The 27,782-nt window shown below is 38.9% G+C and overlaps 1 protein-coding gene across 6 annotated transcripts in view; it reads left to right on the top strand.

Annotated features, from left to right (window-relative positions):
• Positions 1–27,782, top strand: part of SUPT3H (SPT3 homolog, SAGA and STAGA complex component) — a 287,624-nt gene that overhangs the window by 193,632 nt on the left and 66,210 nt on the right. For all 6 annotated transcript variants that reach the window (XM_075086624.1, XM_075086623.1, XM_075086622.1 and 3 more), the window contains one exon: positions 1,119–1,255. In XM_075086624.1, coding sequence (XP_074942725.1) covers positions 1,119–1,255 — 137 coding nt within the window. The remainder of the gene's footprint in view (positions 1–1,118; positions 1,256–27,782) is intronic.

Genomic DNA, 27,782 nt, shown 5'->3' with positions numbered 1-27,782 from the left:
TGGTGTAAAGTTTTGTTACTTTATATTAATAGAAGAATTAGCATTTCCTTTGTAAAAAGTTAAACCTTATCATAGCAAATCTAAAGCTTGCCATACTTCTATAATGTCTAGCAATGTCCGTACACAACTTTCTGTATTTAACTTATTTCCTTCCTCAGAGCCTTTTATTTTTTTCCCCCTTACAATGAATTCCTTGTGTTTGGTTCCTCTGAGCATCCCCACTGATGTTAGGTAAACATTGTACTTCTTGCTTTGACTTAGTCAATCTGTGGATAAGCTTTTGTCAACTCATCTGAGATTTAATTTGCCTGTGGCTTTTTATTTTCACCACACGTGAAAGTATATTGTTTCATGCAAACAATCTGGCAGTATAGCTTCCTACCTGACAGCTTTGGCTTTTTTGTTCTTAAGTCTGTGTCACTATTTAAAACAAAATAACAATTTTCGTAAGTGATTTAGATGCTCATGGAATGCTTCCTAAACACAGTTCTTCTGGGAATTAAAGATTGCATTTTCTGGCAGGCTTTGGTAATTGAAGCCATTAATCTTCTTGTGTGAAGGTATTGTCTTTCGAGCTGCTATTCTCTCTTTACAGCAACACAGACCACTTTGCCAGGGTTCTCTAGGTTTTACTGTAGAGCAACGGTCCCTCACCTGTGGAGCTGCATCTCAGTGTTTGTTACAGATTGCTGTAGGCTGTAGGTAATGAGGATGTCCTGCACGCTTTCAGGAAAGACCATTTCCTCTATATATTCCGTTGTACAAGTGAGGTTTTTGTACAACCAAAGGAGGGTGGTTTCTTCTCCAGCTCTGTCCACTGTGGATCTTTCAGTGAGAAATAATGATACAAGAACAGTAGACTAGGTTTCTCCAGATTATGAAAAAAACACTAGGTTATTTAGAAAACACTAAAGGTGATTTTTTACTGCAGTGCTACTGCAGCGCAGCAGTGGCGTCACTTTGGTCAGGTAGCGCAACTTGTATGAGGAGGACATTAAGAACCAGTCTTTTCTGCACAGCGCATGTGATTCTAAAACATGTCCCTCCTAGGGACATTGGTTGGTGTTTGGAGAAGCCAGATAACCAAAGTTTGTTGTTCTTTGCTTACCTTTGTGAAGACAAATTCAACAGTAATAACACCAACAAACGGCAGAAGCTTGCTCAAGACTTTCTCAACTCCATTGACCAGACGGGAGAGCTCTTAGCCATGTTTGAAGACGATGAGATTGATGATGTCAAGCAAGAGCGAATGGAGGTAATTCTTTTCTTTTACTGACAACCAGCTCCAGCAGAGATAACTGTGCGATATTTCATACATCATGCTGGTTTGATGCCTTTTTCATCCCGCATATTGTATCATTGTTACATGTTTTTTTCCTTTTGCCCAGATGGTCTAAAGGAATCCTATCTTCATATTTTTCCTATTCCCTCAAATGTTTCCTGATACCTAAGCAAGCATGCTGAGAAGGAAGATTATGAAAGGGTAGTTATGGATCTTTCTGTCTGCCATGTATTTCTATTTCCTTCCTGTAGGAAGCAGGGACTATTTATTAACATTTCACACGCATTTTTCACGATCATTTTTTTCCTTTTCATTATTCCTCTCATTGGAAAATTGTTCAATAGCATTTGAGGACTCTTATACAACAGCTTACAGATAAAATTAATATATTATGTGCAAACATGCGTCAGTATATGCTCTTCTCTGCTGCTCTCAAGTTCTATTTTCTGATTTTTGTACTTAGGAAGCATTATGTCTACATTACAGAATGTAGACATATCACTCTCACAAGGCTAGGTGGGATCAAGAAGCAGTTTAGCTGTGTTAGCGTGGAAGTCTGTGGAGCTGTTTTGATGCCACTTGGTTTTGATACCAGTCTTACTTGGTTGCACTGAGGTTTAGCTATACTGGCACAAGATACTACATCATAGCAAGTACACCTTATAGACCTTATCGACCCCATATCCTTTCTGTCAGTAGAGCATCTTCTTGAATGTCATTTACTCTGAGGTATTTATAAGATCCAAAGGCTTTATCTGTACTAGCCCAGGGCCAGTTCTCTGGCCCTGAAGGCAGGCAACATGTCCCAACGTGGGTACCTGTGGCTAAATTTTCTGTAGGTGGACAGGACTACCCTGTCTTTTCAGTAGCCATGTCCATAGCAAATATGGAGACAGTCCATGCCCCCTGTTCGTGCCCAATTCCTCCTCATGTCTTCTGGGGGCAACTGGATGTCAAGGTGAAACTGTGCCAGGAGCATGCTCACAATTTCACACTAGTGTTTGGGCCAATTTCCATCCTTTTTAGTCAGTAGTGTAGTATGTGTGACTGTTGGTTGGAAACTTGCTATTTTTAGAGTGCTTCTTATACCCTTTCAGTGGTAGAAACTGGTCACTTCCATTTTCTTTTCTGTGCTGAGGTGGCTGATGCATTCAGTAATATTTGTGTATTTAATATTTGACTATTAGGGCCTCATTTCACTTTCAGGATTTCATGGAAAATTCTAAGAAATAGCCTGTTTTTTATCCTCCCCTAGTTGTAAGTCTCATTTTTTTCTTCCTAGTGGAGCCGGTTTTCAGAACTGGGACTTTCCCAGTCCTGTTTCCCTCTTCCATTACAATTATTCAAAATCTAATCAAGAATCCCTTCTGCCTAAGGATTTGGCTAGTAACAAGTCCCATTTCTCCCCAGCTGAGAATCAGCATTGTAGAACTGTTGCTCCCAACCACTGTTTGTGTTTTGGAAAGTGCTTGGTTTCTTTTCTTTTCTCTTCTTTGTTTTCTTATTTATGTGAAATGTTATGTTTTGCATAAAGGCTGGCAAATCCTTTGCGCTTGTACGCACAGAAATGCGTACTGTTCTGAATGAACGGGTTATGTGCTTGACTTTGCATTCTCTTCTGTCATTCCAGTATAATATTTTTTTTGGTCTAAAAAACTACACAGCTTGCTAGAAGTATGAAGTTCCCTGTCCTAGAAAAGGACAAATCTGACTCTATGTTTTTCTGTCAAGGAACGTGTTCCTGTAATCGAATATCTATCTTTTATCTGACTATATCTGACTGACTTTTCTCACTAGACTATAATTAATGAACTGTAGGGTGTATATATATCTAAAGTAATTCTTCTCTCTATTACTCTGTTGCATTTTTTGAACTCTTGATCTGTTTCCATGTTGAAAAAAAAAAAAGAAAAATCAAGATCTACTTATTTTAGAACAGATCCACGAATTATACACAGGTGTGAAGTCAGTACTATGTGTTTTCTTTCTTATTAGTTTTAAAAAATGGTGACAAAACATGAAAGATTGAGTCATGCTATTCAAAATGTTAAACATATTTTTGTCTTTGTTTTGTTTGGGATTTTGTTGTCGCTTCGAGGTGAGTGGAAAAGAATTAAAGATAGTAGGAAATGTGATCCGTTCTTAAAGGAAGAGTTGGTAGTGGATGGGCTCATCTCATGTATCACATTTTCTTTGTGCAGTAGGTTGTTTAATCCCTGCAAAGCTTTGGAGGAAATCCAATAGACACTTTAAAAATTCTAACAGCGTTCTTTAAGGAATTAGTATGCTTAAATCATGAACTGTGATCTAAAGGCAGTGTTCCTTTTAGGTATCAATTGCCTCAGAAATGTGTGGTTATCTTGGTTTGGACAACTGTAAATAATTTCAGTTCCACTTTGCCTTGGGCCAAAATCATGCTAAGTTGTCCAGAGCAGATGATAAACATATATTTCTGATGTAATTATGGGCTAAACAGGATATGATTGTTTAGCAGTATGGTTTCAGTTATAATACAAAAAGCAAATATTGTTTATACTCATTTCTTTTAAACCATTTTATAAAATTAGAGGTAAGACTTCATGAGATCGCTTACTGTTCTCTGAGGTCCATTCCGTATTTGTACCACGGAGGAGCAAGCCGAGCTCCAAGCCACTTTCAAACATTACTAAAGGAGAACAAACGATTCTACACTTTTGACTAAAAAACACCCGCTGACGCTGTCATATTAAAAAGAAAGGACATTCTTCTAGGGTTGTGTATAGAACTTATTGATGTATCCTGTGGTTTTGACTTGAAGCAAAGGGAGTATCTGTAAAGCAATAATAACAGCAAGGTGAGAACGAAAGTGGAATACTCTTACAATACAGGGCAGGAACTTGAGAACAAAATTTGCGTTTCTTAGCAGTCATAATACAAGACCATGTTATCAATACCTTGTGATCAGATGACTTACTGTTAAAATGTTGATAATAGCAATAAATAGTAGCAAACCAGCTAATTGTATTGGCAACGACAAAACCAGATAAAACTGGAGTAACATCTCTGTCTCACTTCATACCAGTTAGTATTGTGACCTCCTAAGATAGCAGTAAAACACCAGTGAAATGCTGCTCCTCAGAGTAAGAACGTTATAGATGGAATAAACTATTCTCGTTCATAGGTGTAACTGAACTGTGCATGTGAAGGAGAGCTACCTGGATCATGGAAGTTGTCTTCATAACGGGTGGCAGGCTCTTGAGAATAACACATGGGACGGTGATCTGCCTAACACCCCTTCTTTATTGTAGAGGTTAGGCTCTGGAACAACCAGAGCTGGTGGTGCTCGGGAGTACAATTTCCCTTCTATTGCCTGTTGTATGAGAGAATTCACGAGAAATACAACCTTGCAAGTGGATCGCAATTTTGCTTTCCTCTGTCTCTTAAAAATCACTTAGAGGGAAGAGTTAGGATTCCTGTGGGATATGGCTGAATTGGTGTGGGAAGGAGGTGCGTGCATTTTTCCTTATTTTGCAGTTTGGGTAGAGACACAGTTTTGGGTGTTTGTGTTCTTACGTTCCTACTCTGAACCTCTCAGGTAGGCGGCCCGTAGTAAAACTAGCTGCATAGCTACAGGCTTGGCTGTGCTTTTGTGAATGTTACTCCAGTTCTCCTAAATTTTTGTATGAGAACTGCTATCAAATTCTCCATGCCCTGTTATTAAAATCAAGTATAGCTATTTTAAAACTTCAGTCAATGTCACTGCAAAGCTGACTTCTCTCTCATTCTGTAGGTATCCTTTTTTTATCATTGTTTTTATAGTTCCAGTACCTTCCCCAGCAGGAGGAAGTCTTCCCATCAGAAATCTGAACTGACATACAAAGGAATGCATAGAACATCACGCTGTGAATGCTCTGTTTCACTTTTGTTCCCCTAGGATTAAGAGAAACACCATTCATCTGTCACTCTGACTGCTAGTTTAGGGATATATTTCCAACACTCAGCTGTTATATGGCAATAATTCAGTTGCAGTAGCTACCATAATGCTTTCATAGTACCTTGCAAGTTTGAATAAACAGTGGAGGGAAAATAACTTCCCTAGAAGAATACACTACCTTGAAAACAGGCTAGATGCCAGCAAAAGGTTAAAACTAAGCTACATCTCTACAGAAAGGGATTGGCAGAAGCTTGTGGTCCTTTAAGGTGTATTGTCCTATGAATTCGTTAGGTATTCAAAAACTATGGATACATATTATTGTTCTAGGAAGTTCATCGTGGATGTGATTTTTCCTGTACTGCTCATTAGGATGCTTCTGTTAGTGGGAAATCTGTACAAAGCTCACAGAAATGCAGTGGGTCCTGAGCAAAATTCAGCAGATGGCAATAAAGTGTAGATGTGTTTGGGATATATCCTCTGCTCACATGAGGTTAAATTGCTCCCATTTCATTTTGTCTGTGTTCAGATACAATTAATTTGTGTCTGGACAAGACCCCTTAACACAGGTAAATGCACCTTGGGGTACAAGAAATAGGGCTCTGGAAGTCCACCGTGTTTCAATCATAGAAATAAGGTAGACCCAGCATTTAGCTGCGTCTATAGTAGTAAATTAGGCAGCGACCACCAAGAAGATTCCTTCTTACTGGACTACGATCACCTGTATTAAAACTTTTGTGTGTTCACGCTTTGACCTCAGCCAAGTGGTGTTGTCCCAGAGAATCCCTGGGCACAGTCTGGGAGTCACCGTGGGCCAGGAGCTCTCTCCAAGGCACGGTTTGGATGTGGCCACTCTCTGTGGGAGGCTTGGAGAGCAGGGGCAGGGATGCAGGTCGCTCCATGCTGACTGCCCTTGGGACTGGGGTGTGGACCTGGCACCTTTTAGTTGAGACAGGTAAAATTTGATGAAATCATTCGGGAAAAAACCTATGGGCTCTTCCGTTAAGGGAGGCTCCGAAAGATGGTGTTGAAGTACTCAAATTCTTTGTATGAATTTGGAAAAGAGGTACAAAGAAAATAAGCAGGAAATGATTTAGAATCAGCTCTAAGGCCTTTTAGTACTACTGTGCTCATTTCACTGGGGAAAATTATGCCAGTGTAAGTGCTGTGTGGGGTCATCACTCTTTAGGGAGTATCTGTTCATGCAGGGTGTATCAATAACAAACTGGAATTTGATTTAAAGCCCATATGGAAAGCTTAGTGCTGTAGTACAGACAACACATACTTAATAGAAACTGCATGCCGGAAGGCAAACTGAAAAGTTTTATGTTACTAAGCATGAGGGCATTGTTTCTCAGAGCACATCTTTTTTGGTATATATTTTTAATGATAAAATTAGTCTTCTGTTTCTTCAGAAAGAATTATTTTCAACTTTCTTACTGACTTCAGATTCTTGTCCACAGAAAGTATATTTTGGGACAGCACCTTTGCATTTAGTTGAGTGGTGACTGCTGATATTTCATGATATTGTGCCCAGATCTAATAATTTATTAACGTTTAGAATCACAGTTTCTAAGTGTTAACCCTTCCTAGATTGTAACAGCTACACCCTATGGAAGAATACATCTTGGGGTAAGATTTGGCTACAGATGAAAATGTTTAAATTTGTTTTGGGTTCTTCTTAAGTATCTCGACTCCCAGTGTAGTCACTGGAGACCCAGGCAGTTTAAACAGTGGATTTTATAGAGCTATTCAGCTGAACAAATGTTTGTATCTTCTTTGCAGTGAGCTACACAGCTCTTTAGACTCCTCTGGATGTATTTATCTTGCAGGGAATTTCTCCGTGTTGTCAGTGACTGTTCTGCGTCTCTCGTGGCCATATGTGGGGAGTGGAGGCTGGAAACTAAGACAAAAAGTATTAGAAGTGGAAAAGGCTTGAGTTTTGGGGAACTGGCAAAAGGATTAAGTATTTGTGCCTACAAGTATGTATGGTTGTTCAGGTTCACTTGAGAATAGGGGTTGCATCTTTGTGCTGTCTTTAAAAATACCCTCGCAGATCTACCATCCGTTTATCTTGTGCTGGTCCACATATAGAGCTGCAGCTTTCTAATAATGTGCCATTTACACCAGCAACTGAAGTTATAGCCTGAAATTTTAAGTCAGTAAGTTTTGCAAAAAAAGGAGATGGAAAATAAGGTTCCTTATTCTTTACTCAACATTGCCAAAAATGGGCTGAGGGATCTCGGACAGAAGGACAAGACATAGCATTAAAAACCTTATGTCTTATGATGCATTTATGTATGACTAGATAATTGCAGCCTTAAGTGTAAACCGGTATCATCCTCACCGGTGTGCCCAGGCCAAATAAGGGGAAATCGTCTTGAATTTGAAAAGGGGCTTATAATGACTAAGTACTCAAATAGGAGTGGGAAGGTTCCTGCCCAAGGACGCTAGGTTCCTGGGACAGTGGTGAAGAATCCCCAGGAAATCCTTCTCTCCCCCCCATAAGCTGCTTTGGGAGCTCGGTGCATCACCACCACAAGTTGGGCTGAATTTCACCTCGCTGTACCTGCCTAAAAGTTTAAACATCCCAGTAACTTAGGCCAGTGTCTGTACCCAGAAAGGATCGAGAAACAGTCCAGGGGGAAGTTCATTTCTTAGATCACAGCGAAAAATGCCTTTTCTTTGCTTTTTTGTTTTGGTTTGTTTTTTTCCAAAACCATTTAAGTTACATTTGAGTGTAATTTATCAGATGTTAGGAAAAGTAAGTCTGGTGCCTCCGGGGTGGTTCTTTTTGGAGACTGAAATTCTGTGTATGCGGTGGGACCTTGATGATATGAAGAGTGTAACGATGATCTCTAATAGACTATAGGGTCAACGCCAGCTCCCTATATACTGTCGACTTCTTTTGATATACATAGATGCGAAGATTAAAAAGAACGTAGATGGAACATCAATCAAGAAAAAACCCTTTATTCTCTAGGCAATGTTTTTTCAATATTGCAAAACATACCTTCCCAAAGTTAGGAATTCAAATATAGAGGGAATTAATTTCACTGCATCACTCCAGTGTTTCCAGATGAGTGCAAAGATAGCACAACTAGTAGCGTCTCAACAGTAAATTAGCTGTCTGGGCATCAAAGCGTTTTTAACCATTATTCAATACAAAAATAAGCCTGCTGGTGTTAATGGTTTCTCTGATTACGCATTGCTTGGGAATGTTTGGGATACTGGGAAAACACTATTTCTCTTGGGTAATGATTGAATTGGTTAAAAGTAAACAGAAAATAAACAGAAACAGCTTTTCATTATTATCTATATGGCTGTAAATATTGTGTCATTCTCGTCAGAACGGGACAAACCTATCGAGTGGAAAAGGTTTGTTGTTGTAGCCAATAATAGCAATAGACTTTTTACGCTGCTACAAATGTCAGATTATTAGGGTTTTCTCACAGTGGGGTTGATTGCTATGGTTACATAAATTGTGCTGTTTGTTTGGGTCTTCAGTCCTGGTAAAATATTGTTGGTTTTAGAGCATTTTAGTGACCGTTGCTCATAGTGCAAATTTAGGCGGTTTTGCTGGGAGGACAAGGTGTTATTTGCTTTTCAGTCTTTTAGTTCTTTGAGTATTTTTTTGCCACTGTTTGCTTTCTCTGAGGAGGAGGAAGATTCTGGGCTGTTGTATTTTGTATTTTTGACACCCAAATGACTGCATTTTAACTGAACTTCTGGAAGGAAACTTTATATACATATATTATTTATATCTATAATTAAATATAGACGCACATAAATATAAGCAGTATTTCCACAGAGCATTTGATTAGGAGCCAAGTGTAAGACTGAAGAAACATTCTTCTTCTAAGTGTATTTTAATGCCGAGTTTATTTGTGATCCTGTGTTTTGCATGTTTGTTGCTTAGATATACTAGCCACCATACACCGGTACTCACAGCACACTTATTGTTTAAGCCGACTTTGGAGAATTGGGAACAAGGAATGATGCTGAAGTCTGACGAAGGTCCCATTGGTCATAGGTTATTGAAATTGCTGTCATACTTCAGTTAAACAAATCGGTGCCGATAATGATTTGTATTTCTGAGGTTGTACAGAGATGGGGTAAGACAAATCTTTTCTGCAAGAGTGGATTTAATTCAGATGCTTTGGGGGGGAAGTTATTTTTTCAGGTCTTTGAATCTTTATGTAGCAGATTACTAATCTTTTAAGCTCCATTAGCCTAATATTTAAGTCCTTTCTGAATGAAGAAAAAGTGGCAACAGTCATTTCTTAGGGTAAGATGTTAACCAGCCCAATACTGAGAACAGTTTTAACATCCCAAGCTGTCCTGAAAGAATTAGTCACTTGCATAAAAACATTTTTGAGACTGTTTTGCACAGGATTCACAAAACTCCAAGAAAAATCCATGGATTTGTAACACAAATGAAAACTATGTAAAAATTTCAAGCGCAGTATTACTATGACAGTCTCACTTCTCACCTGTTAAAAGGAAGAGATTTTCTAATGCTGTTGCGAAGAGTAAGACTGAAGCCTCAGCACAAAGACCCCGTAATTTTAGCAGAAAGCTTCACATCCACCCATTTCTCTCGCTCCCACCTGCAAAGCTCTGGGGTGCAGGAGCACCTTGGGTCATCAGCCACTGTTGAACCAAGCTTCAGTGTGAGCTCCTGAATTTCTCTCTCCTTCTATTTAAGGATTCATATCACAAAATGCTTTCTGTGGAAGAAAATAAAATCTTCTAACAAGTGAAGACAATAGAGGAAGGTTCTCTATGGCATAAAGTAGAAGGGGGTTTGATGGTGTTCTTCTATTTCAACTACTGCAGAAGAGAGGGTTCTGAGATTTAACAGGCAAGGTCCTGGATTTAACAGAGAGGTGAGAACATTCACAAACCAATATTAAGGAGAGGAGTTTTTCCTGTCATCCACAGGAGGCTGCTGCATGCCCCTCAACCAAAGGCAGTGCCAGCTTAATTTTTCTGGAGGTTTACTTATCTACTAGTTCTTGACATTACAAGTACAGTAGGGAAGCCCCTTTTTTCCTCTCCTTACTCTTTATGTTCACTAAGGGAATAACAATGCCTTTCTCAGTGTTAGACTCCAGCTGGGGACCAAAACCTAGTTTTAATCAGGCTCATGGGTTAGCTCTGCAAATACCTTCTACAAAATTACTAAGAATGCCTTTCTTTCAAATTGGCATTTACCCTCTGATAGCAGAGTGAGCAAGCTATGTGTCATTCTAGCCTCTCCATCCACAGTTTGTAGCAGACAGACAATGTAGAGGAACACTGAAAGTAATTTTCAGGCTGCACTCCAGCTAAAGATAGCCAAAATGAGCTCAGATATATTGAATTGCACAACTTAATGGGGGAAAAAATCTATTAAGGGCTATTGAATACAAAACGTTGCATTTGGTTAAGGAAGTGCTTGAGCCACAGATCACTGGGTGCTGTACGACTATTCAGGAAAATAATTATTGTAAGCTTGTCTGTTGGCCAGCAGGAGCAGGGCAGGGATGGGGCCCCTGTGCTCGGCCCTGGGGAGGCCCCACCTCGAATGCTGGGCTCAGGTTTGGGCCCCTCGGGACAAGAAGGGCCTTGAGGGGCTGGAGCGTGTCCAGAGAAGGGCAGCGGGGCTGGGGCAGGGTCTGGAGCACAAGTGTGCTGGGGGGCGGCTGAGGGGGCTGGGGGGGTTTAGCCTGGAGAAAAGGAGGCTGAGGGGAGCCCTTCTCGCTCTCTGCAGCTGCCTGAAAGGAGGCTGTAGTGGGGCGGGCTGGTCTCTTCTCCCAAGTAACAATCAATAGGACTAGAGGAAACGGCCTCAAGCTGCACCGGGGGAGGTTTAGGTTGGATATTAGGAAACAGTTCTTCACTGAAAGGGCTGTCAGGCATTGGAAGAGGCTTCCCAGGGAGGTGGTGGAGTCTCCATCCCTGGAGGTATTTAAAAGAAGGGTAGATGTGGTGCTTGAGGATATGGTTTAGTGCTGGACTTGGCGGTGACAGGTTAGTGGTTGGACTCGATGATCTTAAAGGTCTTTTCCAATCTTAACGATTCTATGATTCTATGATTCTGTTCCCTAAGCCTTCACGGCTAGCTACTGTTGGAGCCTGGGTTAAAGGGAAATTCGTTCCATCCTTCCTTATGTATATTTAATCTTTGCTTTTTTCCTTTTGTTCTTGGTTTGAGGTTTTGTTTTTCCTTTTTCCTTCTGACCACAGAATTAGCCAGGACTAGTGCAATTTTTCTCCTCAGAAGAAAAGAGGTCATTTTACTAGCTTCTGGTCTGTATTGCCCATGGTATTTGATTGAATTCAGATAGGATTTTGTCAACCTTTGTCACAGGCACTTAAGCAAAAAATTGAGAATCACTTGATTCACTCAGTAGGCACTATCTATGTATCATCATCTTCCTTCGAGTAAGGTCCAGTCTAAAAGCTATCATGTCACAAGATTTGATTACGTATTACCCAGTTGCTAAATACAAGTGTTGTCATTTTTCGTTCCCATTTGCAAAGCCACCAGAGGCCAAGCCTTCCCACCTATATTCACACTAGAGTTCAGATGTCATTAGGAAAGTCAAATGATCTGTTTTCTAAGGGGAAGGTCATTAAGATAATCTGATAGTAAACACATTGTTTCCTATTGAATTAAGAGGTATATTGGGAATACCAGCATTTTTGGTTTCAAAGGTCATTCTGATAGAACTACACTTCTTTCCTGACTCTTAAGACTGTCCTTAAAATAGGATCCCATGGCAGATTTTTTGAGGAGGTATCATTTTAGTATTGAGATTAAGGATGAGAACACAAGTACAATAAAGAATACAAAGTATGCATGTTATTGTGATTTTAGTTTTATCAGCTTTCCAGGTAAATTAACATGCAAGACATTAAAGTGAGCATAGGACATCTCAACCAGGGTAGTTGCCTCCCCTTGTGCTGCATTTTCTTGAAGCACTTATTTCTCTTTATGCATTAAACTCAGACATGATTAGCTGTTGAATCTTACAAACTAAATAAAAGCAGTAATTCATAGCGTGGCAAATAAATACTGAGTCATGATACCAGAGCAGTCAGATCTCTGGAAAGCAGGCCTGCCATTCAGAAGGACCTTGTTGATAGACTGGAGAAATGGGCTGATGGGAACCTCAAGAAGTTCAGCAAAAGCAAATGTGGGATGCAATAACCCCATGCAACAGTAGAGCTTGTGCGCCAGCCACATGCTGGGCTGCGTTAGCAAGAGGTTAGCCAGCAGGTCAAGGGAAATAATGCTTCCCCATTATTTGGCACTTGTGAGACCGCATCTGGACTCTGTGTCCGATTTTGTGCTCCTAAGTACAAGAAGGACTTTGACATACTGAAGTGAGTCTGGCAGAGGGTCACCAAGAAGTTTAGGGGGCCGGACCACCTGACATATGACGAAAGGCTCGGAGACTAAGGCTTGTTCAGCCTGAAAAAGAGGAGGATAAAGGGAAATTTTATTGCTGTTTACAGCTGACTAATAGCAGGATACGGACGAGGTGGAGCCAGACCCTTCTTGAATGTGCATGGTAAAGGACAGAATTCGGACTGATATGTAATAGGAGGAAAAAAATTCTGATCAAAGATTGAAACTGTTTGGCCAGAGAGGTTGAGGAAGTCTCCAGCTTCGGAGATATTCCAGACTTGACTTGTCAAGGTCTTGAGCCACTTGATCTAACTGGAGCTCTTGAGTAGAGTTGAACTAGAGATCTCTGGAAAGGTCCCACACTTTTTCTGGTGTAAATTATTCTACCATTCTGTGATTCTGCACTGAAGTTACCCATTTCAGATATTAAAATGGCAGGTGAGGTAGGAAGAGAAGAGCTTTTATAAAACACATAGGTGATAAACCATCTCAGTTCTCTAAAAACTGTTTAAAAACCTAGGTAGCATATAATTGGGCTTTCCAGCTTCTGCACTTTCTGTAATCTGTAACTGCTGGTATTTCCTCGAATAGGCGTTTTATGTATACAAGGAACAGGGTTTTCTGTCTTTCATTTTGTCTCAGTCATTGTGGTTTATTTTATCTATCATGTTGCTTGCTGTATTCTTCCGTAAGAATATGATCTGGCTGCTGTGCGAAATTGCACTCGGTGATAGCTTCACACATGTGTCGCAGCTATGGAATCAGAAGCAGTAAGATTTAAGCATCTTAAGTGTCTGTTGAAATGGTAAAGTAATATAATTAAGCTGTACATGTTGCAAAATGGGAGCTGCATCCTTACCCAATCTGCTAGAAAACAGACCCACAACATTCCTAACGGAACAGCATGGGTAATAAGCTGGCATAGTTTATTGTCTCTACAGAAGGTAGCATGTTCCCATTTGTGTGTTTTGCCCCTCAAGCTTTAAATGTTGTCTCCCCTCTTATCTTCCATTTTGCTCTACCATCCTTGATTAAAATTGAGGATCCCTAGACAGTTATACACTTTCATTAAGTGAATCAGAAAGGGTATTTTAATTTGGATATTCAGGAAAAGCAGTAACAGTTCTCCTTTTCAGATAGCCACCGTACATAAAGTCCTCACAGAGTGAACACGCGGAGTTTCATTTTACAGATGTTCTTGACATAAGCGTTTAACCCTTGTGATGATCTGGGGTTCACATTTACTGACCTTTAACATGGCAAAAATTAGGCATTGCTGTCGCTTTGGCTTCACAAAGTACATGCACAATTACACCTAAAATTTCAAGGACGACAAGACCATAATACCATCACTAGAAAAAATACTGATTTTGCATAGAGAATAAATTTTAGAAATTGATTTATGTGAACTCAGTAAGATCTTTATCAAGCGAGGGGCCACAGGCTTATTTTTAAGAAAGAAAAAATTCTTCTCAGTTGAGTGGGTGGATTTATGACTTAAGATGTAGCTCTTTTCACTTTTGTGTGCAGATAGTGTCAGGCTTCTAGAATTTCTGTGGCATAATGGTATCCGTATCATATACACTGTACTTTTGGTGTTCTAAAAGAGATTTCTTTAAAAGCAATGGCAAGAAGGCAATGTAAAGTGGTAATATAAAAAATACATTAAGATGCATATATTTTATTCTCAAATAAATCTTAAACATTTTTTTCTAGACTGTTCTTCTGAGTGGCACATGTAAGGGGCAAAGCTGTGGACTCCGTGGTAGCAGTATTAAGTGCTGTTGAAACTTTGCCTCTGGAACTTCGGAAGTAATCATTAAATTTGGTTTTCCATTTGATCAAACGAAAGAAGGACGGGTAGTCTCTGTCAGAGGGCTGGATTTTATTTCCCAAGGCTAACAGCCATTTCCAGGACTTTGTCAGACCTACTAAGAGTTTTTTCTACCATTGTCAGATGGTATTATTTAAAATCAGTTCATCCACTTGTGTGGGATTCATATCCTATATCATACAGTGACTCTGACAAGAAGATGCTTTTACTAGGAGTGTTATTCAAAGCACTGTTGATTTTCTCAGGCTGCAGACATCTGCAGAAAAAGCTTGTAGAACATACAGCATCTGGTATCGAGTCCTAGCTCCTTACACAGACCATATCAAACAGCTTAGAAACGGAACACATACTCTACATCCGCTTGGAAATAATTTTGTTATATTTACTGTAGATGTATTATCTGTCAGCTCATATCATCAGCTAATTATTTTATATCTGAAAATTGTAATAGCATCCTCAGATGTACTAAACTCAGGCAGATTTCCAGCTACTAATCACACCCGTCTTAAACTGGGACTTAACTCTTGATGTACCCCAAGGCTGGAGATCTGATTTCTAGTTCCAGTATTTAAAGAAATATATTAGTGAGATGACTGCTGTGTCTGCTAACCTTGTTGCCCTGAATTGTATTTTAAAGAAATAGCCAAAAATGCTGAAGAGACTTGGGCATCTTCGAGAAATGCTAAGTCTGACTCTAAATATGTCAGGAAAATTCAGAAACCCTGAGCCAAGCAACCGCCAACGAAAAGTAAATTTTCTCCAACAACATACATGATGGCATGAGAATCTACTGCAAATTCTAAGTGCACAGTCAAGTAACTGGTGCCAAACTGTGGTTGTTAGTGCTGCTACGCTATGAGCACCTTTAATGCTAAATAGACTTCAACCTTCAAAGCTGTGCTTCAGAATCTTGTTGTTAAGGGTATTGCATGCCAGTTATGTTAAATTGTTAAGTATAACATTTTGAAGACATTTTTCCATTACTCTGTGAGTATGGCTATGTGATTTTAAAAATTTTTCTCTTTTTCATAGGTGTTTCATTCACCTTGCCACCCCTCCACCTCCCAAAAAGCCCCTAACCCTTCCATTTCAGTCAGTTTGAATTTCCAGGGAAATCTAAATAGAATGAGAGAAATCCTTAGAAATGTGAACAGGTTTTTAAAATGTCCAAAATTAACTTATTTTCATTTTCAGCTTAAATTTACAAAGCTGTCGGTGCCCAGCAATAAGAATATCGACCTGAACTATGGCATATATTCAATATCTTGTAACTGATTTTGAAGAGGAATTTGAGCCATGGCTTCCTTTTCAGGAGATTATCCCGGTAGTAGGATTCTGGGATATCTCTTGCTAAGCTCGTGAATTCAAGGCTTTTAAAGTCATTTGACCAAATGTAGAATAAAAGTAGAATTAAAAAAAATTCTTTCTATATTTAAAAATGTTATCTGTTTTTCTCTTTTGTAAGTGACTGACAATTTTCTACATTGAATTGAACGGTGCTAACGTCTTTAGAAGGTATTGTTTTCATTGTGAGCAATTTTAAGAATGTGCACAGGGAATAGTCTCTTGTTAAATTTATTTCTATAACAGGCTGGATGAATGAGCACTATGTTCAAAAGCTATTACTAACACAGCATAACAATTTCGATATTGGGCACTGCAGATCAAGAAGATTGAGAGTCAAATTCCCCAACCTAGCCCGTTTTGTTAATGCCTGAATACTCTTTATATCACTTCTAATTGCTGCTTTGAAATAAACAGTGGCTTCTCTCTTACGATGGGACTCAGAGGAGCTGTGCTGATTTAAAAGAACTGAAAATCTGAGCAGTTAGTTTAATAGTTCATTATTAAATTTACAGATCAGGTTACATTTAAATGAGTTATTTTCAAGTGATTTTAAAATGACACATTTCTACATTGTAATGTACAATTACAACGAAGACTGGCAGTGTTGCTTTGAATTAATATTATTATTATTATGATATTATTATGGCAATTTAGAAATGTTTCAAAATAATTTCTAATTATGCATGTCTCTCCAAATGAGATAAAATTAAGCAAAGCTTTTTCTTGAAATAAATGTTTTAAAATACTCTTAGAAATTCAGAATATTGTACCTCAAACTTCATAATCATTTATAATTCTGATATACTAGTAAAATTTATTTTTGTGGGTACATGTGGCTAATATTAATTTATATTTATACTCAGAAAGGACAGTCCAATATCTGTATACTTAGTGCATCAAAATACTTACTTTCGGAACTAAAGCTAACATCCAGTACCCCTCTGAATTTAAGAATTAGTGCTACAATATTAAATATAATTGAGAATTTCAGAGGTCGTTGACACAGGGCATTTAGATACGCTCTGAGCGATATAAAGGTCTGTCCTCACTGAATTATGTCTTGTTGCAAACGAAAGGAGTTTTGAAATAATGGCCCATGTGTATTACCGAACAGTAGAAGAGGGCTGTAGGGTTTAGCTGAGATGGTGTTTACGTTAGCTCATTATATCAATATTTGTAAGATTCAGATTCTCAAGGGTTGTTTCTTTGGAAAGCTGCGTATATTCATTATCAGTTTAAACCATCAGGAGAAGAACTGCCTTTGTCTTGGAAATATAAATAAAGACTTGTCAGTAGAAGATGAAGACTCTACCACTTTTCGAGTGAAGGGAATGTGGAACAATGGCTGTAGGAGTCTGAAATTTCAGCTGAATGTATTACTTCCATGGCATGTCCTATACTAAAAAACTTAAAAATATTTAACAAAAAAATGTTTTTTCTAATGTGTTGTTTTAAATTCTATATTACTTAAGCAAATATTTAAATATTATATTAGCTTTTCTGCATACTTGACATGAATATAATTCTACCTTCCTGCCAAGTATGTCAAAACCCAAATTCACTTTCATTTGCCAGGGTAAATGTTTATTTTGTTTTCCCACATAATGTGCTCTTTAAAGTGTCACCAGGATACCAAATCTGATTGCTTTTTAATAGAGACACGGTGGGGGTTTTTTGCTTTCATTAGGAAACAGGATAAACTATCAGTAAAGCTTATGGTAATGAATCCATATACAGTAGGTGCTCTTTGCTCTCCTCCCCTTCATTTCAAGGTTTTTAAAAAAAAAAACATCAAAACTATTGTAGTGGTACCTCATTTTTTATAAATGCATGAAGGGTCTATAGTAGTTAGGGGTGTTGGGGGGAAATGAGTGCCGCAGAGCAAGGGACCACGCAGGACCTGTTTCTTCTCTTAAAGGCAATGTAAGCTGCGACGGTGAGGCTCCCCAAAACAACTTTGTTGTTTGCTTTGCTGTGAAATGGCTGAGATTATTTAAGATATAATTCATTGGAGAGTCACTGTTAAGAAAGTGTGGTTTCACAAATACAGAACATCTACATTTCAGGTACTAAAAGCTGCCAGCATCTGCTTGTGTAGTTTTTCACGAGTCAATTGGTTTTACTTTGACTTTAAGCCTTGAAAGTCTCAAAGTATTCCTCCAATCTTAACCAGACTAACAAAATCTGGGAAATTTTGTGAAAAAATTAGAATTATTAATTTTCTGCTTTAAATGATACATCAGTAAAGTTTCATCTAAAAGTTTCAGTTCTACTTCTTACACAAAATGAAATGTAACTGCTTGAAGTATTATTGTCAAAGTTCTGTGCAATTCAAAAGTGTACGTTTAAGATTGTCCTTTTTTTCCGGAGAAGGGAATGGGGGTGTTTAATAAGAGAACTCCTGTAGTGGCTTTGGATGGTGGTGATTGTTTTGAATTAATGACGGCATATGTTTCTTTGGTTTTATGTAAATATTTAATAATTTTGTGGTTTATTTATCAATAGGCATAGTGTAAGGGACTAACTAAATAGATGGTGCCAAATTAGCCAAATTAGCTGATGGTTCAAATTAACTTAATTCCAAATGCTAAATCATTTTGTTAAATCCTGGAATCTTAATGTTTTCCTTTTCCTCTCTAACATTAGAAAGAGAAAAGAGAAAGTAGAAGGGAAAAAAAGAAGCGCTTGCCTCTTAAACAAACTGCCTTTGGGAAAACGTTTCTATTATTCTATTTCTCATGTACGTAGTGGAGATAATGCTCACAAGGCTACTGTGAAGATAAATTTACTCATATTGAAAGAAATTAAGAAACATTGATGAATAGCAGCATAAAAATTTTGCATAGTTAAATAAATAGCAAGTGTCACAGAGTCATTAACGTTTGACTAATGAAATATTCACAGTGGGTCAAATTGCGTTCTCAGTGTCATGAGTGAAGTCCCAATTAAAAAAGAAAATAAATCCTAATGCTTTTGTTCAAATCCTTTCAATTCAGATAGTGACTTTCAGGGTCTCCTTACTCTCCATACCAGGGCACATTATGCAGTTCTGATTTTGGGTTTTTCTCCCCCCGCCTGTGCAAGCTGGGGATGCTCGGCTAGCGTGCATAGCGGCATCACCGCGCGCACACTTTGCGCTGGTTTAGGATCAGCGTGAATAACCCCATAAGCTTTGCAACAATTGTGAACCCAGCCTTAAAACGCGATTAATTCAGCCTTCGTTTGCACTCCGTCATGCTCAGATGGCAAATTAGTAGCGGAACCCAGGTAGGAGTTTTGAATATTGAAGCCCTGTTCTTGTTCTGATCAGGAAGCCTGATCAAGAGGCAGCAGGGAGCCAAATTCAGCCTGGGAGGCTGAGAGAGACATTTCTCTTATCAATTATCTTGAGCTTAAAGAGAAATATACCTGTCTGTTTAAAAACACGTGCGGATCTTATATAATGCATACTGGTCACTGTTCTTCTGAGGCAAGCATTTCCTTTTTAACTCGGTATATGACTCACTTATTCCCTGAATTCCGTGATGTGATTTTTATCTGGAGTTCCATGTCTTGCAATTATCAAATTAGAAAGGGCTATTCCAAGAGAATAAAAATCTAACCGCAGAGTTAGACTCGGTGGTGTAGGTGCCACAAGTTGAATGTGAAATGTCTATATGCACACTCCTTGTGTTGAGGAAGCAAGAACACATTTTTGAGCACCACTCTCTTGTTCTCTGATTGTAGGGGACAGAAAAAGTTTTCTAACAGGAAAAGGTTATTCAAGTAACTGCGCACCCACCAGTCACACGCCAAGGAGAGCATGTCTATGTACGCATAGTACCATGTATTTTGATTTTAACTAATTTTAATGAATTAATTTTAATACTTTCCTTATAGACACTCATGAATACGCTTCTTACACAAATTCATCATAAAAGTTGCCAGATTTGGATTTGTTGTGGAAAAGGCTGAGCTAAACTGGTTTGCTCATTTTTGTAGTAACTAAGTTATATGAATTCACAATGAGGGACCTTCCTTTCGAAAACCAGATCAGTGTCTTGTATTAGGTGCGTCCTGCAGTTTATAATCTCCCAGTCTGCACTAACAAAGTGCCCGTACGGCTAAAGGGCGAAGTTCTCAGCTGGCAACCAGACATCTATTTCTGTCAGTTATCCACATGCCTGTGTCTGCAGGGAGAAGGGCACATCCAGAGGTGACATATTCTCTTACCACACCTGGAATAGGTGCGATCAGCTGATATACATGCCTCTCTTTTGCCATTGATCATAAAGCATGACTAGATTATGCTAAACCACCCAAGGTTGTATGGGTGAGTCCTAGCCCAAAAGGCAATGCTTTAATGACTTTATGAAAGAACCCAGGCATCTTAGCAGCAGCTGGGGTTCTCTCTAGGGCCATACTGGCCTGTTTTCATTCCAAGATACCTTTATAGAGAGAGTCTAAATTGGATTTCTAATCTGCATGTGGGAGCATAGAGAGGAAAGACTCTTTTAAAATCATAGAATCATCAAGGTTGGAAAAGACCTCTAGGATCATCAAGTCCAACCATCAACCCAACACTACCAGGTCTCCTAAACCATGCCCTGAAGTGCCACGTCTACACGTCTTTCAAATACCCCCAGGGATGGTGACTCCCCCACCTCTCTGGGCAGCCTGTTCCAGTGCCTGACTGCTCTGTCAGTAAAGAAATTTTTCCTAATACCCAATCTAAAGCTTACCTGATGCAGCTTGAAGCCATTTGCTCTCGTTGTAGAGGATCCTCTCATTTAGGATCTGTGTCCCATTTTGGGAGCCCATTTTTCTGCTTTCCTTTAATGACAGGGCAGTAACCATCTATACTAGGTACAACCTTATGTTAGGAGAGATGTTCGTAGAGTGAGATCCTACAGCTGTTCATGTTAATGGAAGCTTTGCTGGGGACACAATAGAACCAGGTTTTCATCCATCAGTTGTAAGTCTGAATTCAGGCTTACGAAGTGGGTTGCTGTAGTGCACATCAAATTACTTCTTACTTTGGCATATAGCAAAAATTTTGTGTCTTGAATTCCTTATTTGTGCACCATTTGTGTTCTGCCATTATTATGGAAGTCAGGCTTTTTTTTAAAAAAAAAAACTTTTTCAAGAAACAACATAACTGAAAAAAACCATTTTTAATTATAAATCTTTTTCATTCCACTCTGACTGAAAGAGCATCAACTGCCAGGGGAGCCTGCACAGGTACGCCTGTAGCATCGCAGTACTTGCGAGTTGCCTGTGCAGAATGGTAATTTCCTGTGCAGGATGGTGATATCCCAAAGCATGGTAGATACTGTGAGAATTGGGTCTTCCACTGGAAACGAATATAAGACAAGTCTGTTTTACTAAGGGTAATGGAAAAGACAGAATTATAATATTTGCAAATAAGGTAACAGGAGTAAAATTAATATGTATTGTTTGTATGGCCTGAAACTTTTTCAAGTTTCTCCTAGTCAAAATTTTCCTTAGTGGTCTTATGCTCCTTCATTTACTGTGGAGCTCCAGAGGGGTTATTCAGGAGGGCATTTCACAGTGTCTGTCAGCAGGTCGGATTCACAAAGAGTTACAGAGATACGCCTTACGGGATAATGGATTTTCTCACAGGTATTGCTTACTAGTATGTACCTTGGGTTCACTTTGCTTTCCTTTCTTATCAACATGAAGAGTGTAAGAACAATACTCTTGAGGACTTCCTCCTTCTTCATTTCTCATTTAACATAAGTCAAACTCACAAATGTCTTTTCAGAAGCATATATTGATGGTGGCTGTTAGCAGGACAGACTTTTACGATGCAAATTTTTAAAATTAGGTTTGTTCTTTTACTTGCATTTGCCATTTAAAGCCAGGGAACGAGAAGGGTGGTCCCCACCTGTTTCCAAACTTACCTACTGTTCAGTTTAACTACCTTTACTGGGTGTATTGCCTAACGAGTTGTGGCTGTAAAGTGAATAATTCTGGACATACAGTAATAGAGTGAGTAGACAGAATATGTCTGGCAACTGGGTTTCACTGAAGCTAATTATGTGTGTGGTTCACCTCCCACTGGTGAACTTTGGGTTGAAGCAGCCCCCCTTGGACCAGCAGGAGCAGGACTGGATCCTCCAACCCTCTTCCACACCCAGGGTGGGGAGCAAGCGTGCGAGGCATGTTGTGCCTGTACCGCTCCAAGCCAGCCTCCATCCAAGACCATAAACAGCCTCTGAGCAAAAAACACTCCACGAGTTTCCAAAGACCAAAGAGCACATCAGCCTAGCACGGGAGGGATTTCAGTGGAGTGGAGGCAGCGCGGTTTCAGGGAGTCAGATTATTTGTAAGGCCACTCTTTAGTTATTCAGTGCTAAGTTACCTATCCGGGATGCAAGTGGCTGTACCTAAATTGGGTTCAAACCCAAGCTATCTGCAAATAACAATAGGGGAAAATATTATGAGGGTGAAAGGTACTTGAGGACTTTTTGAGGTGACATATAATAACTACAAAAGATTTTCATAGAGTCCAACATAATATTACATAAATACACATTTATAAGCTGTCTGTCCTTTTATTTAGCCAACTCTCCATATCTCTAGTCATAAAGCTAAAAGAAGTATTTTAAAAATTTCTCATGGCTGACAATATTTTCCTTTTCCTTACAAGTAATTATGGTATTATTATTCAGTAGAGTGTGATGGCTGATTTTGACTGCAAATAAGAGAAAAAATGTAAAACTCATTATGCAAAAGGAACTGTTCTGCTGCTTGTATCTCCAATGACAATGAGCGATGCCCATTTTGATGACTGAAAGCTTTGCTTGTGAGATGTGAGAAACACAAAGCTGCTTATGTTAACCTCATCTATGAATTGATACAGAGTCAGGGTAAGTGCTGAGAAGAATGCTATCCAAAAGACGTAAAGGTATCCTAATATTAACCTGGTATGTGAAGTTTTTGATGTACAGCCAGATGGAAACCACAGAAAACTGTTTCGGTGTCCTCAACCAGAAAAGCGAGGGAAGGTCAGTTGTCTTAATATATTGATAAATCCCACACAACTTTTAAAGTTTGGTGGTATCCAAAATTATTTTACCGGTTTTGGAAAGCACTCGTAGAAGATAGGCATACCCTTAACACACAGTTTTACAAAATTCATGATGATACTTATTACAGAAGAAAAAAATATTTTCCTGTAGAAATCAAAGGTATTCCATGAAATGGAAATGTTGCATTTGCAGGTTCCAGCTCCACATTTCAGGCTAGCAGTAATAAATTTAGACAAGGAATTTGGATGTGATATGGAGCTGGTTCAAATAAATACAGTATGTGTAGATTCTGCGTATGTTCAAGGGCAGAGCATTACAGGGGCAGTGAGTCCCTATCAGGAGGTCAGTTTTATTTATTCCTTAAGCAATGAGATCATGACTGCTGGGAATTAATCCATTCATTTTGTTATTGTCTGTGCAATTTCATTTAGTTTCTTTCTTCATAATTCCCTTGAAATTTTTACATAAATAGTCTTGCCAGCTCCCTTCCCCCTACTTATCTGCACGTACTTTGTTAGATTACATTTTACATGCTTTGAGGAAGATGAATGGAATTAACACACACCCGTGGTACAAAGCTGCCTTTGTATATACTTGCATTGCTTTGAGATCAGAGCAGGAACCAAATTTACTGAGTCATTCCTTAGTCTTGGCTTTTGCTTAGCCCTAAAATGGAAGCTGCGCTATTGGTGATGGTGTTCACTCCCCACCCATCAGAATAGGATTCATCTTGTTTTTCTGAGGATGTCTCTACTGTGGACATGTAGACCTGAGCCACTGTCCCCAGGGCTCCACTGCTGACGTCCACAGTTGATGAACTTCAGACAAATTCATAGATGCGATTCATCTGACCTATCTTAAACATCTAATTTAGGATGGAGTTGCTTTCTAAAAGTGCCTGTTATCTTTTTTACTATCAAGGGGCTTTAGGTTGTTAATTAGGATACTGCAGATGTCTAACTTGGCCAAGTGAATCCCACCTTTAATCCCTGGATGGAAAATCACCAATTTTTTATAATGAAAAATTAGAATTGTCTTTTAAATGTCTATTTTGATTTTTACTTATCATTATCCACAGCTTCCTTTCATGTCATTTACTGTTGTAGATCCTTAGCATCTCTCTAGCGGTTAAGAGTTTTTAAGCTTCTTATGGTCTTAAACTATGTTTATTTGGGGGGAGTGGGGTTAATAATATTGTAGAGAAAAAAGCAAAACTAATTTTACTATTTATAACAGTGAAAATACATTAAAATTGGGATCATCTTGGTGTGCCAGAAAAAGACTTCATGTTTTCTTATAATATTGGGAACTTTGTACTAAACACATGAGCTCTCAAAACCACTATTACATCAAAGGCCTCAAGTTTGCTGTGCAGACTTGTTCAGATTAATGGTTACTGCAGAATGTGTGGTATGTTCTGTAAGAGGTGGGTAAAAATGATAAAAATTCCCTGTATGTCTGTACTTTATAGCCAAATCAAGTATTACATTACAAAAGCTATTGATCTTTCCCCAAGTGGCATTTTTATTTTCTGTATAAAACTCTGAGTAAGCTTAATCTTTGAAAATGCTTACTCTTGAAACCCTTTTTTTCTTTGCTTACTAATTCAAGTGATTCTCAGAAGAATAAATACATTTTTCCTTTATGTAACAAAAATCTTCAGGTAGTGATAATCCTCAGATAGTTTCAAGATACAAAAGACTGAAAATGTGTTTTCAGCGTATTTTGTCAGCTCTTCAGTATCGACCTACCTTGTGCTTTATTTCTGAAATGATTTTTTTTTTTTAAAATCTATGTAATTTTTGACCCACAACCTGAGAGCTGTCAGGTACAGCATACAGTGCCCTGTTATTCTCTAGTCTAAATAAAAAATATTGTTTAGCATACTCTTTTAGTACTACCAGCCCTTGCAGGGCAGCTTTGGGTTTTTTCTCTCGGGTAGCCCCCTAGCTCCTTTGAAGCCGTGATAGGTACACAATGAAGAGTTCTTTAGCATAGAAAATCAGGAAATCACGCCACAATATGAATATGCAAGCAGTTTGGGATGCCAACATCTTCATCATTAACATTGTTGCCAAACACAGGGGTGTCCAGCCATGCTGCATACGTTTTTCAAATGTTCCAGCTTAGCAGCTGCTCGGCACATTTCCTTCAAACACAAAATAGTTGGTAAGCAAGTTAACGTTTGGCCTCTTGCCTTCCCCCCACACAAAGAGCTTTATATGTCAAGTGTGAAAGCTTTAAAATGGAATCAAAATAAGATTATTTTTCACCCTGCATGGTAGGTGACAACATGCAACTCTACCTTTTCTTTCCTTTGCCTTTTTAGTCTTCCTTTTTAGTTCTTCTTGCTGAAAGAAAGATATAATGCAACACATTTTTGGAAGACTAAGCATACATTTACTGTGCCAGGTCCTATCTACTGCATCCTTCAGCATGTTCCAAGGAAAGCATGCAAAGTATTTTAACTCTGCGCTGCGCCACATTACTCAGCTTCTTAACTGCTTAGAGTGACTAGTGCCACTACAGAGGGAGTAAAAGCTATATATTTCTAATTCTTTTGATAAACCAGTGGGGCAGTGTCATTGATGTCATTTATTGTATCTGGTTTCAAGCTGAGATTGCTTCAAGGTGGCGTGTCATTCGGGGTTTCGAGGTTTCTTCGTGTCAGAAAGATTCCCAGCAAACTTGCTTCTACACTGATGAAAGAGGACTTCGGTCCTGTTGGAGTGGCTCGCTACTCCTTCCCAGGCAGGATTTGGAAAATGTCACTTGTATGAAATTGAAGTAGTTTCTTAGTTTAAACATTTTGTCTCATTTCTTGTTCTCAAGAAAAAATAGCTGAAAAATAAAGAACGTGCAAAAGAGCACGTGGGTATTCTGCAGACTTAAAAGAAAGTATTGCTTACAGGTTATAGCATTTTCACAAGCTTTCTGTGACTTCCCAAACACCGAATGCTCTTTCCTTTACACCCTTTTGGCCTGGAGTAACACTCTGTTCACAGTAATGTGTTCACTCTTTCTTCTCCCTCGTTATCCCACGTTATTGAGTCATTCTGAGTTTATAAAACATGTTAGAAAAGTAGAGATAAGGGAACACTAAATTTTTCCAAAGGCGGGATGATGTAAGAGAAAACAATTACTGTTTATCATCTTGAGATGTGAAGAGGAAAGATGATCAGCTGTTGTCTTCTGCTTTACTGTTTCCTTAAAGATGATATACCTGTGCTACACATCTGTTTATTTCTCCTGCATTTGCTGGTTATTTATAGACTATTCTAAACCGGTGGGACTGATGGAATGGCTATCCTTATCTCTTGAACTGTGAGTTTTCATGCCATGATATGGGGTTTTCTGTTCAAGTGTACTGGAAAGTAATTATAGTCCGGTTATTTATGATAAAAGCTATTTTATTTGGTGGTGTTTTAAAGCATCACTCTAGAATCCGCCTTTAAGAAAGACTTATTTTAGAGAGGAGATCTGAAGGGAGAAAGCAATTTTATTTTACAGATATGCGGGTAATTTTACTACATAAAACGTATTCACATGGAGAAGAAGTAAGTGTAAGTATTTATTTAGTATATAGGAACAAAATTAAGTCTGGTGTTTAGAAAAACACTGTAGACAATTTGTAGAGAGAAATGAAGTCCCTATTGGAAAAATCCCTCAGCAACATCTTTCTTTTAATAAACCTTTGATTAGTATTTTTTTGCTTCTTATAAAGAAACTTGCAGTGTTTGACAGTGACCATACGGTGAGGCGTATTGACTGGCCTTTGACAGTTTGCATCTTCAGAGCTTTATAGTGTGTTTGCTGAGAGTAGCCATTGCTAAATCATTTAATTTGACATAAGTGCTTTTGGGAATAATCTGGTTTCGCAGTTTCCATATTACATTATGGATGCCTGTAAAAGTTACAGTATCCTTGTCAAATTTCTAGATGTCTTTTTTTTTTTTTTGTCATCTCAGGTAGGACTTTGAAGCATACCTCCTCATGTTAGCCTTTCATGTCATTGTGCTTTCCTGTGCCTTCCTTGTTGCTGCAAAGGGTTTTAAATCCCCGAGTCTGCTGGATGTGAAGGGTGATAGCCAATGGCGGCAACAGGTGAAAACTGAATACCCTGGGGGTTGATACTGGGGCCCATATTGTTCAATATCTTCATCAACAATGTGCACAGGAATGTGGGCAAAGATACAAAATGCACATTCTGCAAATCTGTTGGTGACAGGAAAGTGAGCGTGGCTGGCACGCTGATTGGCGGAGCTTCGGTCCAGACAGGTCTTCAGAACCTGTAGAGCTGAACCAACAGAAACTTCATGGAGTTTCTGCACCTGGGGCAGGGTAAGCCCTTGCATAGTACCGCCTGGATACCAACTGTCTGGGTAGCACCCCTTCTGGGAACAACCTGGTGGGTGATAGTGAACACCAAGTCGAACATGAGTCAACAGTTTGTCTCAGTGCATTAAAGCAAAACTTGAGCTGTATGGACTCACTGTAGAAGTCTTGGTGTCATCAGCCGCTCCCGATACCACTTTGTATCCTTAGCTGTGGTTCTGTTCCTACCAGGTGTAATGATTTACTCATTGAGTAATTGTATGAAAGATAGTTATATTGCTTTCCTTGATGTTTAAGACAATCTACTTCCATTGTTTGAGAGACTTGAGTAAGCTGCGTGCTTCTGAAGGGGGTAATCATTCTCTTTAATCTAACTACTGCTTCCTGCCTCCGATATGTGAAGGATTTAATCTCTTCTAGAGACCAGATTCCTGTCTTGTGAAAATCAGCCCTGCTCTGTTGAAGTAAACACAACTCAAGCGCATGCTCAGACCTAACCATGAGCTTCAATGCTGCTTCAACCATGATTCAATTATGGCATAGTATATATTTAGAGGGGAGAGTGTGTATTATGTTTATGGTTTCATACCTTGACTTTTTTGAGATATAATCTTTTGGTTTACACTGAAGTCTGTGTGAAA

The sequence above is a fragment of the Phalacrocorax aristotelis genome, chromosome 3, assembly GCF_949628215.1.
Source record: "Phalacrocorax aristotelis chromosome 3, bGulAri2.1, whole genome shotgun sequence".
In the NCBI taxonomy this organism is placed as follows: Eukaryota; Metazoa; Chordata; class Aves; order Suliformes; family Phalacrocoracidae; genus Phalacrocorax; species Phalacrocorax aristotelis.
This window is presented reverse-complemented; position numbering and strand designations above follow the sequence as displayed.